Source organism: Mesocricetus auratus, unplaced genomic scaffold (assembly GCF_017639785.1).
Source record: "Mesocricetus auratus isolate SY011 unplaced genomic scaffold, BCM_Maur_2.0 Super-Scaffold_100023, whole genome shotgun sequence".
NCBI lineage: Eukaryota > Metazoa > Chordata > Mammalia > Rodentia > Cricetidae > Mesocricetus > Mesocricetus auratus.
Genome location: NW_024429204.1, coordinates 21611875 through 21626979, shown reverse-complemented (window position 1 = coordinate 21626979; position 15105 = coordinate 21611875). Strand labels below are relative to the sequence as shown.

At 50.5% G+C, this 15105-nt stretch overlaps 1 protein-coding gene across 2 annotated transcripts in view; it reads left to right on the top strand.

Annotated features, from left to right (window-relative positions):
• Positions 1 to 15105, top strand: part of Washc5 (WASH complex subunit 5) — a 51158-nt gene that overhangs the window by 13601 nt on the left and 22452 nt on the right. For both annotated transcript variants that reach the window (XM_040730303.1, XM_040730302.1), the window contains exons 8-13: positions 204 to 317; positions 5813 to 5984; positions 8620 to 8747; positions 10554 to 10683; positions 12703 to 12815; positions 14919 to 15085. In XM_040730303.1, coding sequence (XP_040586237.1) covers positions 204 to 317; positions 5813 to 5984; positions 8620 to 8747; positions 10554 to 10683; positions 12703 to 12815; positions 14919 to 15085 — 824 coding nt within the window. The remainder of the gene's footprint in view (positions 1 to 203; positions 318 to 5812; positions 5985 to 8619; positions 8748 to 10553; positions 10684 to 12702; positions 12816 to 14918; positions 15086 to 15105) is intronic.

Genomic DNA, 15105 nt, shown 5'->3' with positions numbered 1-15105 from the left:
TCACCAGGCCCGTACGGCAAATGCCTTTCCTCCCTGAGCTGTCTCACCACCGCCATCAGTGACTTGTAGGAGCATGAAAGAAATTGTGAAAACTGAGCTGGCGTCACGCTGCCGTAGAACCTTGCGCTTCCGTGCACAACTTTGCACTTCCCGCCGCTTCCTTGACGGTGCGGCCAGCGCTGAGTGACTGTGCTCTCTTACAGGTAATCAGCATCTATATGGGCATCACTGTTAATCTAGCTGATGCCTGGGAGCCCTACAAAGCTGCAAAAACTGCCCTAAACAACACCCTGGACCAGTCAAACGTCAGAGAGCAGGTAGGTTCCGGCTGACCAGGGCGCACCCTGGACCTCAAGCTGGCTCTACCCTTCGTGGAGGTGGGGAAATGCACTCCTGTCCGTCTTACTGCATGACCAGAAGCTCCCGTGTGAACATCAGAATTAATTACAGGCTTTAAACTCGGGTGACGGGAAGTAGAGACGGGGGCCCTAAGAAGGGTTCAGTCCCTAAGAAGAGTTGGTGTGGCAGGGCCACGGTTGACTTACGTGAAGAGCGGAGCTGGCTTGAAGTCTTCAGCAGTAGGGTGAGGGCTGAGATGACAAGGGAGGGGTGCTGTAGTGCTGCGAGTGAGGTCAGTTTCCAGTGTGCTGGTTGGTCTCTGTAAGCACAAGAGTCTGTACTCACGTCTGAGTTATGTGGCTGTGTTCATCTTTGGTAAGAACACCGGGCAGAAGGAAATAGCTGAGGAGATAGAGAGATATAAATAAGATCTTTATTCAAGCGTGTACTTAATACTTCTTAGTGGCTGTGTTCTCCTGCTTGACTGTCAGGGTCATAGAGCTTCCACTGTAGACAGAACAATATTGGCTCCCAAGCCTCTACCATGTTTTATTCAATTGTGTTCCTTAAATAATGCACAGAGAACCACTTCAGTGTTGACCTGTCTCCTTGAGATATATCAGGACAGAGTCTCCTCAGGTGTGTGAGGACAGTGTCTCCTCAGGAGTGTGAGGACAGTGTCTCCTCAGGAGTGTGAGGACAGTGTCTCCTCAGGTGTGTGAGGACAGAGTCTCCTCAGGAGTGTGAGGACAGAGTCTCCTCAGGAGTGTGAGGACAGTGTCTCCTCAGGAGTGTGAGGACAGTGTCTCCTCAGGAGTGTGAGGACAGAGTCTCCTCAGGTGTGTGAGGACAGTGTCTCCTCAGGTGTGTGAGGACAGAGTCTCCTCAGGAGTGTGAGGACAGTGTCTCCTCAGGAGTGTGAGGACAGTGTCTCCTCAGGTGTGTGAGGACAGTGTCTCCTCAGGAGTGTGAGGACAGAGTCTCCTCAGGAGTGTGAGGACAGTGTCTCCTCAGGAATGTGAGGACAGTGTCTCCTCAGGTGTGTGAGGACAGAGTCTCCTCAGGAGTGTGAGGACAGAGTCTCCTCAGGAGTGTGAGGACAGTGTCTCCTCAGGAGTGTGAGGACAGTGTCTCCTCAGGTGTGTGAGGACAGTGTCTCCTCAGGTGTGTGAGGACAGTGTCTCCTCAGGAGTGTGAGGACAGAGTCTCCTCAGGAGTGTGAGGACAGTGTCTCCTCAGGAATGTGAGGACAGTGTCTCCTCAGGTGTGTGAGGACAGAGTCTCCTCAGGAGTGTGAGGACAGTGTCTCCTCAGGTGTGTGAGGACAGTGTCTCCTCAGGAGTGTGAGGACAGTGTCTCCTCAGGAGTGTGAGGACAGTGTCTCCTCAGGAGTGTGAGGACAGAGTCTCCTCAGGTGTGTGAGGACAGAGTCTCCCCAGGAGTGTGAGGACAGTGTCTCCTCAGGAGTGTGAGGACAGTGTCTCCTCAGGAGTGTGAGGACAGTGTCTCCTCAGGAGTGTGAGGACAGAGTCTCCTCAGGTGTGTGAGGACAGAGTCTCCTCAGGAGTGTGAGGACAGTGTCTCCTCAGGAGTGTGAGGACAGTGTCTCCTCAGGTGTGTGAGGACAGTGTCTCCTCAGGAGTGTGAGGACAGAGTCTCCTCAGGAGTGTGAGGACAGTGTCTCCTCAGGAGTGTGAGGACAGTGTCTCCTCAGGTGTGTGAGGACAGAGTCTCCTCAGGAGTGTGAGGACAGAGTCTCCTCAGGAGTGTGAGGACAGTGTCTCCTCAGGAGTGTGAGGACAGTGTCTCCTCAGGTGTGTGAGGACAGTGTCTCCTCAGGTGTGTGAGGACAGTGTCTCCTCAGGAGTGTGAGGACAGAGTCTCCTCAGGAGTGTGAGGACAGTGTCTCCTCAGGAATGTGAGGACAGTGTCTCCTCAGGTGTGTGAGGACAGAGTCTCCTCAGGAGTGTGAGGACAGTGTCTCCTCAGGTGTGTGAGGACAGTGTCTCCTCAGGAGTGTGAGGACAGTGTCTCCTCAGGAGTGTGAGGACAGTGTCTCCTCAGGAGTGTGAGGACAGAGTCTCCTCAGGTGTGTGAGGACAGAGTCTCCCCAGGAGTGTGAGGACAGTGTCTCCTCAGGAGTGTGAGGACAGTGTCTCCTCAGGAGTGTGAGGACAGTGTCTCCTCAGGAGTGTGAGGACAGAGTCTCCTCAGGTGTGTGAGGACAGAGTCTCCTCAGGAGTGTGAGGACAGTGTCTCCTCAGGAGTGTGAGGACAGTGTCTCCTCAGGAGTGTGAGGACAGTGTCTCCTCAGGAGTGTGAGGACAGTGTGACAGTGTCTCCTCAGGAGTGTGAGGACAGTGTCTCCTCAGGAGTGTGAGGACAGAGTCTCCTCAGGAGTGTGAGGACAGAGTCTCCTCAGGAGTGTGAGGACAGTGTCTCCTCAGGAGTGTGAGGACAGTGTCTCCTCAGGTGTGTGAGGACAGAGTCTCCTCAGGAGTGTGAGGACAGTGTCTCAGGAGTGTGAGGACAGTGTCTCCTCAGGAGTGTGAGGACAGTGTCTCCTCAGGAGTGTGAGGACAGAGTCTCCTCAGGAGTGTGAGGACAGTGTCTCCTCAGGAGTGTGAGGACAGTGTCTCCTCAGGAATGTGAGGACAGTGTCTCCTCAGGAGTGTGAGGACAGTGTCTCCTCAGGAGTGTGAGGACAGTGTCTCCTCAGGAGTGTGAGGACAGTGTCTCCTCAGGAGTGTGAGGACAGTGTCTCCTCAGGAGTGTGAGGACAGTGTCTCCTCAGGAGTGTGAGGACAGTGTCTCCTCAGGAGTGTGAGGACAGAGTCTCCTCAGGTGTGTGAGGACAGAGTCTCCTCAGGAGTGTGAGGACAGTGTCTCCTCAGGAGTGTGAGGACAGTGTCTCCTCAGGTGTGTGAGGACAGTGTCTCCTCAGGAGTGTGAGGACAGAGTCTCCTCAGGAGTGTGAGGACAGTGTCTCCTCAGGAGTGTGAGGACAGTGTCTCCTCAGGTGTGTGAGGACAGAGTCTCCTCAGGAGTGTGAGGACAGAGTCTCCTCAGGAGTGTGAGGACAGTGTCTCCTCAGGAGTGTGAGGACAGTGTCTCCTCAGGTGTGTGAGGACAGTGTCTCCTCAGGTGTGTGAGGACAGTGTCTCCTCAGGAGTGTGAGGACAGAGTCTCCTCAGGAGTGTGAGGACAGTGTCTCCTCAGGAATGTGAGGACAGTGTCTCCTCAGGTGTGTGAGGACAGAGTCTCCTCAGGAGTGTGAGGACAGTGTCTCCTCAGGTGTGTGAGGACAGTGTCTCCTCAGGAGTGTGAGGACAGTGTCTCCTCAGGAGTGTGAGGACAGTGTCTCCTCAGGAGTGTGAGGACAGAGTCTCCTCAGGTGTGTGAGGACAGAGTCTCCCCAGGAGTGTGAGGACAGTGTCTCCTCAGGAGTGTGAGGACAGTGTCTCCTCAGGAGTGTGAGGACAGTGTCTCCTCAGGAGTGTGAGGACAGAGTCTCCTCAGGTGTGTGAGGACAGAGTCTCCTCAGGAGTGTGAGGACAGTGTCTCCTCAGGAGTGTGAGGACAGTGTCTCCTCAGGAGTGTGAGGACAGTGTCTCCTCAGGAGTGTGAGGACAGTGTGACAGTGTCTCCTCAGGAGTGTGAGGACAGTGTCTCCTCAGGAGTGTGAGGACAGAGTCTCCTCAGGAGTGTGAGGACAGAGTCTCCTCAGGAGTGTGAGGACAGTGTCTCCTCAGGAGTGTGAGGACAGTGTCTCCTCAGGTGTGTGAGGACAGAGTCTCCTCAGGAGTGTGAGGACAGTGTCTCAGGAGTGTGAGGACAGTGTCTCCTCAGGAGTGTGAGGACAGTGTCTCCTCAGGAGTGTGAGGACAGAGTCTCCTCAGGAGTGTGAGGACAGTGTCTCCTCAGGAGTGTGAGGACAGTGTCTCCTCAGGAATGTGAGGACAGTGTCTCCTCAGGAGTGTGAGGACAGTGTCTCCTCAGGAGTGTGAGGACAGTGTCTCCTCAGGAGTGTGAGGACAGTGTCTCCTCAGGAGTGTGAGGACAGTGTCTCCTCAGGAGTGTGAGGACAGTGTCTCCTCAGGAGTGTGAGGACAGAGTCTCCTCAGGAGTGTGAGGACAGTGTCTCCTCAGGAGTGTGAGGACAGTGTCTCCTCAGGAGTGTGAGGACAGTGTCTCAGGAGTGTGAGGACAGTGTCTCCTCAGGAGTGTGAGGACAGAGTCTCCTCAGGAGTGTGAGGACAGTGTCTCCTCAGGTGTGTGAGGACAGTGTCTCCTCAGGAGTGTGAGGACAGTGTCTCCTCAGGAGTGTGAGGAAAGTGTCACTCGATGTTTGCTGGTGTCAGAGCATTAATTTTCATTACTCAAATCTTTTCCAAATTTGCGTTTTCTCTTTGTGACATTTTAGGAACTTTCTTCAAAGCTTGAAGTCAGCCTGACTAGATTAACAAGGTTTAGTGTTAGACCCTTCTGTAGTAGCATAAATGCCCAGGATTGTAAAAGATTGTTAGAAGAACCACAACTTTGGTCTGCCCAGGTCTACTTTTTATTAATCTTTATAAACCTGCGGAAATCTCGTCCTTTCGTGTCGTGATCCCAGGACTCAAAGACTAAGGCAGCGTTGTTGTGAGGTCAAGACCAGTCAGGGCTAGGCAGCAAGACCCTGACTGAAAACTAAGCACGAGTCTACTTTTGAGTATGTCTGCTGTGTCCTGAGTTTGCCAGCCACAATAGGAAGAACGAACGGGCAGCTGAGCCCATGTCCCGTGCTTCCTTTCCTTCCAGCGTAAGAGCTGGAGGGCTCAAGCTGGCGTAGCGGCATTAATCCCAGCAGTTGGGAGAAAGAGGCAGGCAGCTCTCCATGAGTTTGAAGCCAGCCTGGCCTGTGTACTGAGTTCCAGACAGCCAGAGTTACAGTGAGATCCTGTGTTGCAACAAACAGACAGACAGATAGATTAATAAATGAATAAATGATTGGAGAGATCAGAGACACCACCCAGTCCAGTTTTGAATTAGACAAAGAAAGTGTGCAAACGGATAAAGCCACCAGTATTTCGTCACACCCCAAACTAGAATTGAGTCTCAGAATTCTAAGTACAATATTCCCTTTAAAAGGGCGAATAAAACCAGTCTTGGCGCACGCCTTTAATCTCAGCACTTGGGAGGCAGAGGCAGGCGGATCTCTGAGTTCAAGGCCAGCCTAGCCTAGAGAGAGATTTCCAAGGTACACGGTGAGACCCTGTCTCAAAAGAAAAAAACCCACTGGCCGTTTTCCCTTCGTGTTGTAACTGTGATTCACGTGTTGTTGCCTCGTGTGGGAATGAGAAGCGGGCAGGGGAGACGGGTGGGAGAGTGGATAAAGAAGAGGCTTGTGCTCGTCGGGGTTCAGGTGAGAGAGACTCCGTTCCTGCATACCCACCCTCCCGTCTGATTCCCACTGTCCGCTTTCGTCCCAAAGGCAAGCAGATCCGCCAGCGTCAGCGAGAAAGTGCACGGGCAGGTGCAGCAGTTTCTGAAGGAGGGCTACCTGAGGGAGGAAGTGCTTCTGGACAACATCCCGAGGCTGCTGAACTGCCTGCGCGACTGCAACGTCGCCATCCGCTGGCTGATGCTCCACACGGCCGACTCGGGTACCGCCCGGGGCTGGGGGGCGCATGCTGGCTTTAGAGGTAGAAAGACCCAAGGGAGCACAGGCAGCCTCCAGAGCCTAAAAGGGGCAAGGAAAGGAATGCCCCCCGATTTAGGGCTACCTACCCTTTGGATTGCGATACGATGCTGTAAATGCATGTGGCCCTCACACCACAGGTTGGACATACCTTCTTAACCCGCTAATAACTTCAGCAATCCAACCGTGCTGACATTTTAAGAAAATGTATTTAGTGTCTGCTTTTGTGTTCATGTGTACATGATCTGTCTGTCTGTCTCTCTCTCCTCCCTCTGTGTGTGTGTGTGTGTGTGTGTGTGTGCTCACATTTTGCAATTCTAAAACGTAAAAACCTAATTTTGTTAGCTGCTGTTTGTGCTAACCTGTTAGAACAGCTCCAGGAAACTAAGGAAGGTTCCAGGTAGCAAGTCAGAGCTTGGCTGTGTGAAACCCACAATGGGTATGGCATGAGCCATGGTATGGTTGACGGGATGAACAGAGGAGTCAAAGAAGGCTCCCCCAGAAGGCAGGGACCGGCTAAGCTCTTGGGAAGATGCTGGCTTAATAAAAAGGAAGAATTCGGAACCATCGGTGTGGTCAGAACCGGCAGTAGAGAAAATGTGTGAGCCTACTGATTGGGGGCCTCCCAGAGCAGGGATTTGGTAGCCTTAACCTCTTCTGGGTCACGGCTCTCTGAGACCTTCTGTCCATACATGTGGACATTACGTCCGGGAGCGTCACAGTGTGTGAAATGCCTCCACACGATCCGTGAGCTGTGACTTTAGACCAGTGATAAAATCTCAGGAAAGCAGAGGACCCTTGAGACAGAGCGTCTCCAGAGCTGGTGCACTTGCTTATTCTTAGCAGATGCTTCGTAAACGTTCACTGACTTATCTGGAGTGCACACTGCTGCCCTGAGCGTGAGCGTGTGTTCAGACTGCACACTGCTGCCCCGAGCGTGAGCGTGTGTTCAGACTGCACACTGCTGCCCCGAGTGTGTTCAGACTGCACACTGCTGCCCTGAGTGTGAGCGTGTGTTCACACTGGTGCCCCGAGCGTGAGCGTGTGTTCAGGCTACACACTGGTGCCCCGAGCGTGAGCGTGTGTTCAGACTGCACACTGCTGCCCCGAGTGTGAGCGTGTGTTCACACTGCTGCCCCGAGCGTGAGCGTGTGTTCAGACTGCACACTGCTGCCCCGAGTGTGTTCAGACTGCACACTGCTGCCCTGAGAGTGTATGTTCTGCAACCCTGCAAAGCTCTTAGTTCTTTTCCTTTGGTTTTGCTTTTATTTTGTTTCTGAGACAAGGGTTTACGCATAGCCATGCCTCACCCCGGAACTGCTGTATGGATCAGGCTGGGCTTGAACCTGTGGTGATCTGCTCAAGGGCCAGGATTATACACTCTACCACATGGGGGGAGCCTTCTGCTTTTCACCTCTTTTTCCTGAGGACCTGCCCTGTGTCCAGCACTGCTCACTTCCGTTCTCCAGCACTGCTCACTTCCTGCTTCCTGGGAACCATCCACGGTTGGGCTTCCTCGCTCTTTATGTCTCTGTCTCCAGCCTCTTACGTGGTTTCCACATAAGCTCTTTCCCAGGTTTTCACATGTTGGCTCCTTAGTGTGTAGGTCCAAGCACACTTTACCCACAGTGTAAACTCAGTCGTCTAATTCACAAGCTTTAAGACTTTTTGTGTCTGTGTGTGTGCTGTGTGTCTGTGTGTTTGCTGTGTGTGTTTGCTGTGTGTGTGTGTGTGCTGTGTGTCTGTGTGTGTGTCTGTGTGTGTGCGTGTGTCTGTGTATGTGTGCATGTGTGTGTGCTGTGTGTCTGTGTGTGTGCGTGTGTCTGTGTCTGTGTGTGTGCTGTGTGTCTGTGTATGTGTGTGTGTCTGTGTGTCTGTGTGTGTGTCTGTGTGTGTGTACTGTGTGTCTGTGTGTTTGTGTCTGTGTGTGTGTGCGTGTGTCTGTGTGTGTGCTGTGTGTTTGTGTGTTTGCATGTGTCTGTGTGTGTGTGCTGTGTCTGTGTGTGCTTGCATGTGTTTGTGTGTGTGCGTGTGTCTGTGTGTGTGTCTGTGTGTGTGCTGTGTGTCTGTGTGTTTGCTGTGTATGTGTGCTGTGTCTGTGTGTGTGTATGTGTGTGCGCGTGTGTCTGTGTGTGTGTGTCTGTGTGTGTGCTGTGTGTCTGTGTGTGTGTGCGCGTGCGCGCGCATGTCTGTGTGTGCGTGTATCTCTGTATGTGTGTGTGCGTGTGTCTGTGTGTGTTTGCATGTGTTTGTGTGTGTGCGTGTATCTCTGTGTGTGTGTGCGTGTGTCTGTGTGTGTGCTATGTGTGGATCCCTTGGCGTTTGGGTTTTGAGTGTTTGACATGGTATTGGAAATACTTGTCCTCTGGAAGAGGAATTGCCCTGAGCTGCTGAGCCGTCTCTCCGGCCCCACTGACCTGCTTTTAATACTCTGGGTTTCCCCTGCAGACTCCTTTTCTGATTTCACCCCACTGACACGGTTTGTAGCCTTCCCTGACACATGTGTATAAACCACACAAGCACTCACTGTAGCCCGCCCCATCTTATTTCATAGGGGTTTTATATACTTAATCAGTGGAAATTCTTCCTCCTCTTTCTAGCTTGTGACCCAAACAACAAGCGCCTCCGTCAAATCAAGGACCAGATTCTGGCAGACTCTAGGTACAACCCCAAGACCCTTTTCCAGTTGCTGCTGGATACTGCGCAGTTTGAGTTTATACTCAAAGAGGTAAAAGTACCAATTTTTCAGCACCTCTGCACACACGATAAGTAACATTTTATTTAAACACACGTATGCAGTGGCCATACCCCACTCCCTGTGCTCTTAGCAGATAGGACACCTGTGAGTCCAGTGAACAGCATCTGAGAAACCTCAGCCCTCTGCCTGCGATCAGAGTCTCCTTGTTGTTCCGTGTATCCCAGGCACTCACAAGGAAGGGTAGATTCCATAAGTAAGCTCAGTGTCCCACACTGACTCGCCCTTGATTCTCCAGCCTGCAGACAGAGGCTCTGAAACTGTTCCTCTCCTCAGTTTCCTTCTGCTGACCAGCGCAGACTCTCTTCAGAGAAAGATTAGTGTTCCGGCACATTTATCTCACGAGAGGACAGTGAACACGTGTACTTTTGTGTGACCAAGCATGCCCTTCGAGTAGTTATCAGTATGCTTTTTGTAGTTTTGTTTCCAGGGGAGAGAAAAGCAACCCCAAGTTACATTTTCTCCTCTGGCCAACCCTGCATAGGCTTACATTTCATGCAGAGAATTCATAAATAGAATCACCATCTAACACAGCAAGAAGGAACTCACGTAGGTCATTTAGTTCATTACCGTGTCGTCCGGCAAGATAATACTCAACCCTTCTGTGACTAAATTGGAATTATGGGATGTGTTCCCTAGAACAAGCCATAGAGCAAATTTAATTTCATAACCAAATGCTGATTGCCAGGCCTAGCCCCAAGACCTTCCACATTGAACCGTGGGGGCTCAGGGACTTAAACTTTTCAAATCCTCCAGGTTGTGCTTATGTGCAAGTACCCTGGGAACACCTGGCTGGCCCTCCCTTTAGATTTTACAATGTAGTGTTAAGAGTTGGTGTGTGGGGATGTACAGCCAGTTTCTGTAGGTGTATGCTGTGTGCATGTGTGTTTTCGTGGGTAGGTGCGTGGGTGTGGGGGGATACACACATATGGAGGCCAGAGTTGATGTTGGGTGCCTCTTTAGGTCACTTGCAATTTATTTGTAGAGCATGGTTATGCTAGGGTTTCTATTCCTGTGAAGGCACCATGACCACGGCAGTTTTTATAAAGGAAAACATTTCATTGAGGCTGGCTTACAGTTTCCCAAGACTAGTCCATTATCGTCATGGGAAGAATGATGGCAGCATGCAGGCAGACTTGGTGCTGGGAAGGAGCTGAGAGTTCCACATCTCCGCCCTCCCCACCCCCACCCCCACAGGGTTTCTCTGTGTGACAGTTCTGGCTGTCCTGGAATTCACTCTGTAGACCAGGCTGGCCTCGAACTCACAGAGATCCGCCTGCCTCTGCCTCCTGAGTACCAGGATTGAAGGTATGCGCCACCACCACCCAGCTTGAGTTCTACATCTTGATCCACAGGCAACAGAAAGTAAATTGTCCACCGCGCTGGACGTAGCTTGAGCATAGGAGACCTGAAAGCCCGCCTCCACAGTGGCACACCTCCTCCAACAAGGCCACACCTCCTGATAGTGCCACTCCCTGTGGGCCATTTCCTACCAGACCACCGCAGTGGTCCCTTACAAACCCAGAACTCAGCAGCTTCAGCCAGTCCAGCTAGCTGGGGTCCCGTCTGCCTGCCTCTGCGCCTGCCTGGCTCCTCCTGAGTCCTGGGGATCTGAACCCTGCTCCTCACCAGTACCTCCAGCACGTCGCCCACTGAGCCACACCCTCCAGCCCTCGGCCACGTGTTTGTTAATTACATTGGGATTCATTGAGGATTTCTCTGTAAGCTGTCCGATCTGAATCTCCTCTTAAGTACTCAATCGTTCCATGTTGTCAACAGATGTTCAAGCAGATGCTGTCAGAGAAACAGTCCAAGTGGGAGCATTACAAGAAGGAGGGCTCCGAGCGGATGACGGAGCTTGCTGATGTCTTCTCAGGGGTGAAGCCACTAACCCGAGTGGAGAAAAACGGTAATTCCTCAGGAGGGGTTAGGGGGTGTTTGAGATACGTGTTTATATCATTGAAGCCTCAGGAAATGGCTGTTAGAAAACCCGTGGCAAGCAGACTTAGGGAAGGGAGGGTTTATTTTGGCTCCCAGTTTGAGGGCACAGCCCATCATGGCAGAGGAGGTGTGGAGGCAGGGTCTGAGGCAGCTGTGTGGAGGCAGGGCCTGAGGCTGCTGTGTGGAGGCAGGGCCTGAGGCTGCTGTGTGGAGGCAGGGCCTGAGGCTGCTGTGTGGAGGCAGGGCCTGAGGCAGCTGTGTGGAGGCAGGGCCTGAGGTCAGAGAGGGGAGGGCTAAGTGCTGGTGCTCAGCTCCCGTTCTGTTTTATTAAGTCTTGAGATCTCAGCCAGTGGGACGTCACCCTCCTCAGCTACGCCTCTCGGGAAAGGCCCTCACTGACATGCCCAGAGGTGTGTCTCCTAGGTGGTTCTGAATGCATTCAGGCTGATGATCAAGATTAACCGTCACTCTCACCAAGTTAACAAGACCCGGTCTCATCATCGTAGCTCTGCCCCCTATGGCAGTGTCATAGCAACCTGCAGTTTAGTTTGTGCGGCTTCTAGCTTGTTCTCCTTGGGCAACAACCAAAGCTGCTGTAGGCTCCATAGTTTGTATCTTGTCTTTGAAATATGAACCAGGGGATTCCTATAATTGGTCCATTGATAAGGTTGAGAGCTGTAATCTACCCCACCAATATCAGATAAAACTCTGAAGTGTGTTTATTTGCAATTGGGGGAAGGAAATGAAGGCCAAAGAGCTCTTGTGATCTTCTAGAAGTACATGTCGCCTGAGGTCATTAATAACTACTGACCCAGATCTTAAGATTGTTTCTAATCTTGATAAACTGCCTTAGTTAGGGTTTCTATTGCTGTGAGGAGACACCATGGCCACAGCAACTCTTATAAAGGAAAACATTTAACTGGGCTGGCTCACAGTTTCAAAGGTTCCGTCCATTATCACCATGGTGCAACATGGTGTCGTGCAGGCAGACACGGTAAGGAGAAGGAGCTGGGATTCCCACATCTTCACCCTCAGGCAACAGGAAGTGGTCTGTCTCACGGGGTGTAGCTTGAGCATAGGAGACCTCAAAGCTTCCCAACCCCCTGTGACACACTCCTCCACCAAGGCCACACCTCCCTGGAGCGCCATTCCCTTTGAGGGCCACAGTTGTTTTCCCAGTGACAGAAGTGGGGGCACTGGCTGTTCTTTACAGGACACACCTCAATTTTTACATTAATGATTGCAACCCTGGTTCTTTTAGGAAATCTTACCGACAGAAAAACTTGTTGTGTTTTTTAAGATAACGCTCTTACAGATTTCCTCCCAGGTTGGAGAGTCGTCTGAAGCAGTTAGGGGCATTGCTGGTATTGTAGAGGACCTGGTCTTGGTTCCCAGCACCCACACGGCAGCTCACCAGCACTTGTAACTCCAGAGGATCCGATGCCCTCTTCTGGCCTCTGCAGGCACTGCACACGTGTGGCACATACACACATGTAGGCAAACACACACACCAATCTGCTCATACCTCACGGTTCTGACATGTTGGTCTCCACCCTGCCCAGAAGCCTCTACTCATGTCTGTCCTTCACCCTGGTAGATAGCCTTCATTTCTAACAACCCAAATCTCTATCCTCCTTTGCCTCTCCAGAAAACCCCTCGGTCGCTCCATGCCCTGTCCAACAGTCAGTGTCCTCCTGACCCCTCCCATGCCCGTGAGCACCTTAGCAGTTAGTGTCTGCAGCTTGACTATGGGCCTTTAATGCTTCGGTGGTCAGTGTCGCAGACTTGAGTTGCTCTTGTGAAAAATCTAATCTGTTAGCTAGGGTTAGGGTTAGGGTGCCCTCCACATCGTTGGTGATGGCACTGGAGAATTGTTGGAAGTGACGTTCAGCATGTGATGAAAGTGCTTTGAGAACTATTTGTAAAAGACGAATTAAAGCCACAGCTGCTGTGTTTCAGTATGCCTTCCGTGTTTCTGCATTAACAGAAAACCTTCAAGCTTGGTTCAGAGAGATCTCTAAACAAATACTGTCACTAAATTATGATGACTCTACAGCTGCAGGCAGAAAGACTGTGCAACTCATACAAGCTTTGGAGGAGGTGAGTGTTGCAGAATATTTGTTTAACTGTGTAATATTGTGTTGCGCTTGTTTATGTAAAGATGTGTTGCTTTTGTTTAACTGTGTAAGGATTATTGCATTTGTTCATGTTGCAGAATATTTGTTTAACTATGTAAAGGTGTGTTGTGCTTGTTTAATTATGTAAAGTTGTGTTGCTGTTTTACCTTACTTGCCTAAGGTACCTGATTGGTCTAATAAAAAACTGAAAGGCCAATAGTGAAGGAGGAGGTGTAGGCGGGGCTTCCAGCAGGGAGAGTAAGTAGGAACAGGAGTTGAGGCTCAGGGAAAGAAGAAAGAAAAAGAGATGCCAGGGAGGCAACAGGGGCCAGACAGATGGACAAGAGGAAGCAGGAAAGTAGGACATGTGAATGAAAGAAAGGTAGAAAGCCCAGAGGCAAAGTGTAGATGAATAGAAACAGGTTAAATTAAGTTAGAAGAGCTGGTGGGACAAGCCTAAGCTAAGACCCATTGTAGGAAGAGACATTAGGGCTGTGCAGTGGGCGTGGCTAGCGGCTCAGTCCTAAGGTCTCTTCCTACAACCCAGTCTCTGTGTCTGTATTTGGGAGCTGGTTTGCGGCCCAAAGAAAGTTCCAGCTGTAGGTAAGATGGTCTTTTTCAGCCACAGTGCTTGGACTGGAGAGTTGGCTCAGCAGGTAGGAGGGCACAGACGCAGGTTCATTCCCAGTACCTGCGTCAGGCAGCTCACAGCCACCTGTAACTCCAGCCCCAGGGACTCTGACATCTCTGGCTTCTGTGGGCACCTGCGCTCACGTATGTGCTCACACACAGACACACACACACACACACACACACACACACACACACACACCAGTAAAAGTAGTTTTTTAATCATGAAACTATGTCCTAGGTCAGAAGTTATACCTTATGACCCACTTTGCTCATAAAAATATATCTGAGGGATTTCATCAGAAGCAACCCTTGTAGTGTTGTAGTGTTGTATCCAGTGTCCTAAAAGTGACTGATAACTGACTGACCGGCTGATTACAGCTGTAGCAACAGTTGTGGATCCGAACTTGAATAAATATGGTTTTAGAAGCAGAATTATGAAAATAATCTAGAACTATTGCAGAGACTGTCGTAAGGTATGAAAACAACAAAATTATAGATCTATGCCTTCTTTTAGATATGTAAAATGTTGTGTGTCTTTGGGAGAAAAATACTAGAAGTAAATACACAAAAAATAAAAGTAGTTACATAATGATATTAGCCTTGTAAGTAGTCTATGTTATTTTCTGAAATGTTTATGTTTTTTATATATTCAAAAATAACTGTACCCAAAGAAGTGACTGTAGCTCACCATTCATAAATGTTGTCTGTTTGTGAAATACCCCTGTCAGAAGTTCCCCAGACTCCATTATTTAAAACATCAGCTGTGCTGTGTCCATTAGCATAGTTATTATTTTCTCTTGCCATACTTTCTTAACAATTTTTTTCTGTTTCTTTGCAATTATTCTGATCACTATAAATAACAATTTCATCTGATCCTGGCAGTTAGCTCAGAGCTTCTCACTACAAACAAGTGCTTGTCTTTTGTCTGGGGATTTCCTCATCTATAGTAGCACTATAAACAGCTTTATGAGCCTCCGTTTTGCGGGGGTTTTCCCTTATTTTGGCATATGTCTCGGGCCTCTTGAGTGACATATGCAAATTTGAGGACTTTAGGGAACCCCGAGAACTTGGGCACGTTGGCTATGCTAACTCACTACAGAGGACATGGGAGTGTCCTGCCCCGGCATGTTGACTCTGCTGTAACTCACTACGGGCTTGGGAGTGTGGGCATCCTCAGGAAGAAGATGGTTTCCAGGATGCATGCATTTCTTCCAAAGCAGAGGGCGAGCCTGCCGACTTGTCAGGTTGTCCACGCGCAGGACAGGAGCAGGGGGAGAGTTTTCTAACCCTCCATACTTGTGTACTTAGAGCTTGTCTTAGAGATCTCTGAAGCTTAATATGAAATGAAAACTTTGGTCAAGAAATGGTGGCGAGCAGTAAGCTTCCTTTGATGTATTAAAGGCAAAGGTTGCGCCCAAGCGCTCCTTTAACCAAATGGGTTGGTGTGACGCAGGTTCAGGAGTTTCACCAGTTGGAGTCAAATCTGCAAGTGTGCCAGTTTCTTGCTGACACCCGCAAGTTCCTCCACCAGATGATCAGGACCATCAACATCAAGGAGGAAGTCCTGATCACAATGCAGATCGTGGGGGACCTTTCCTTCGCCTGGCAGCTGATTGACAGGTAGCGTGGGCGGGTGTAAA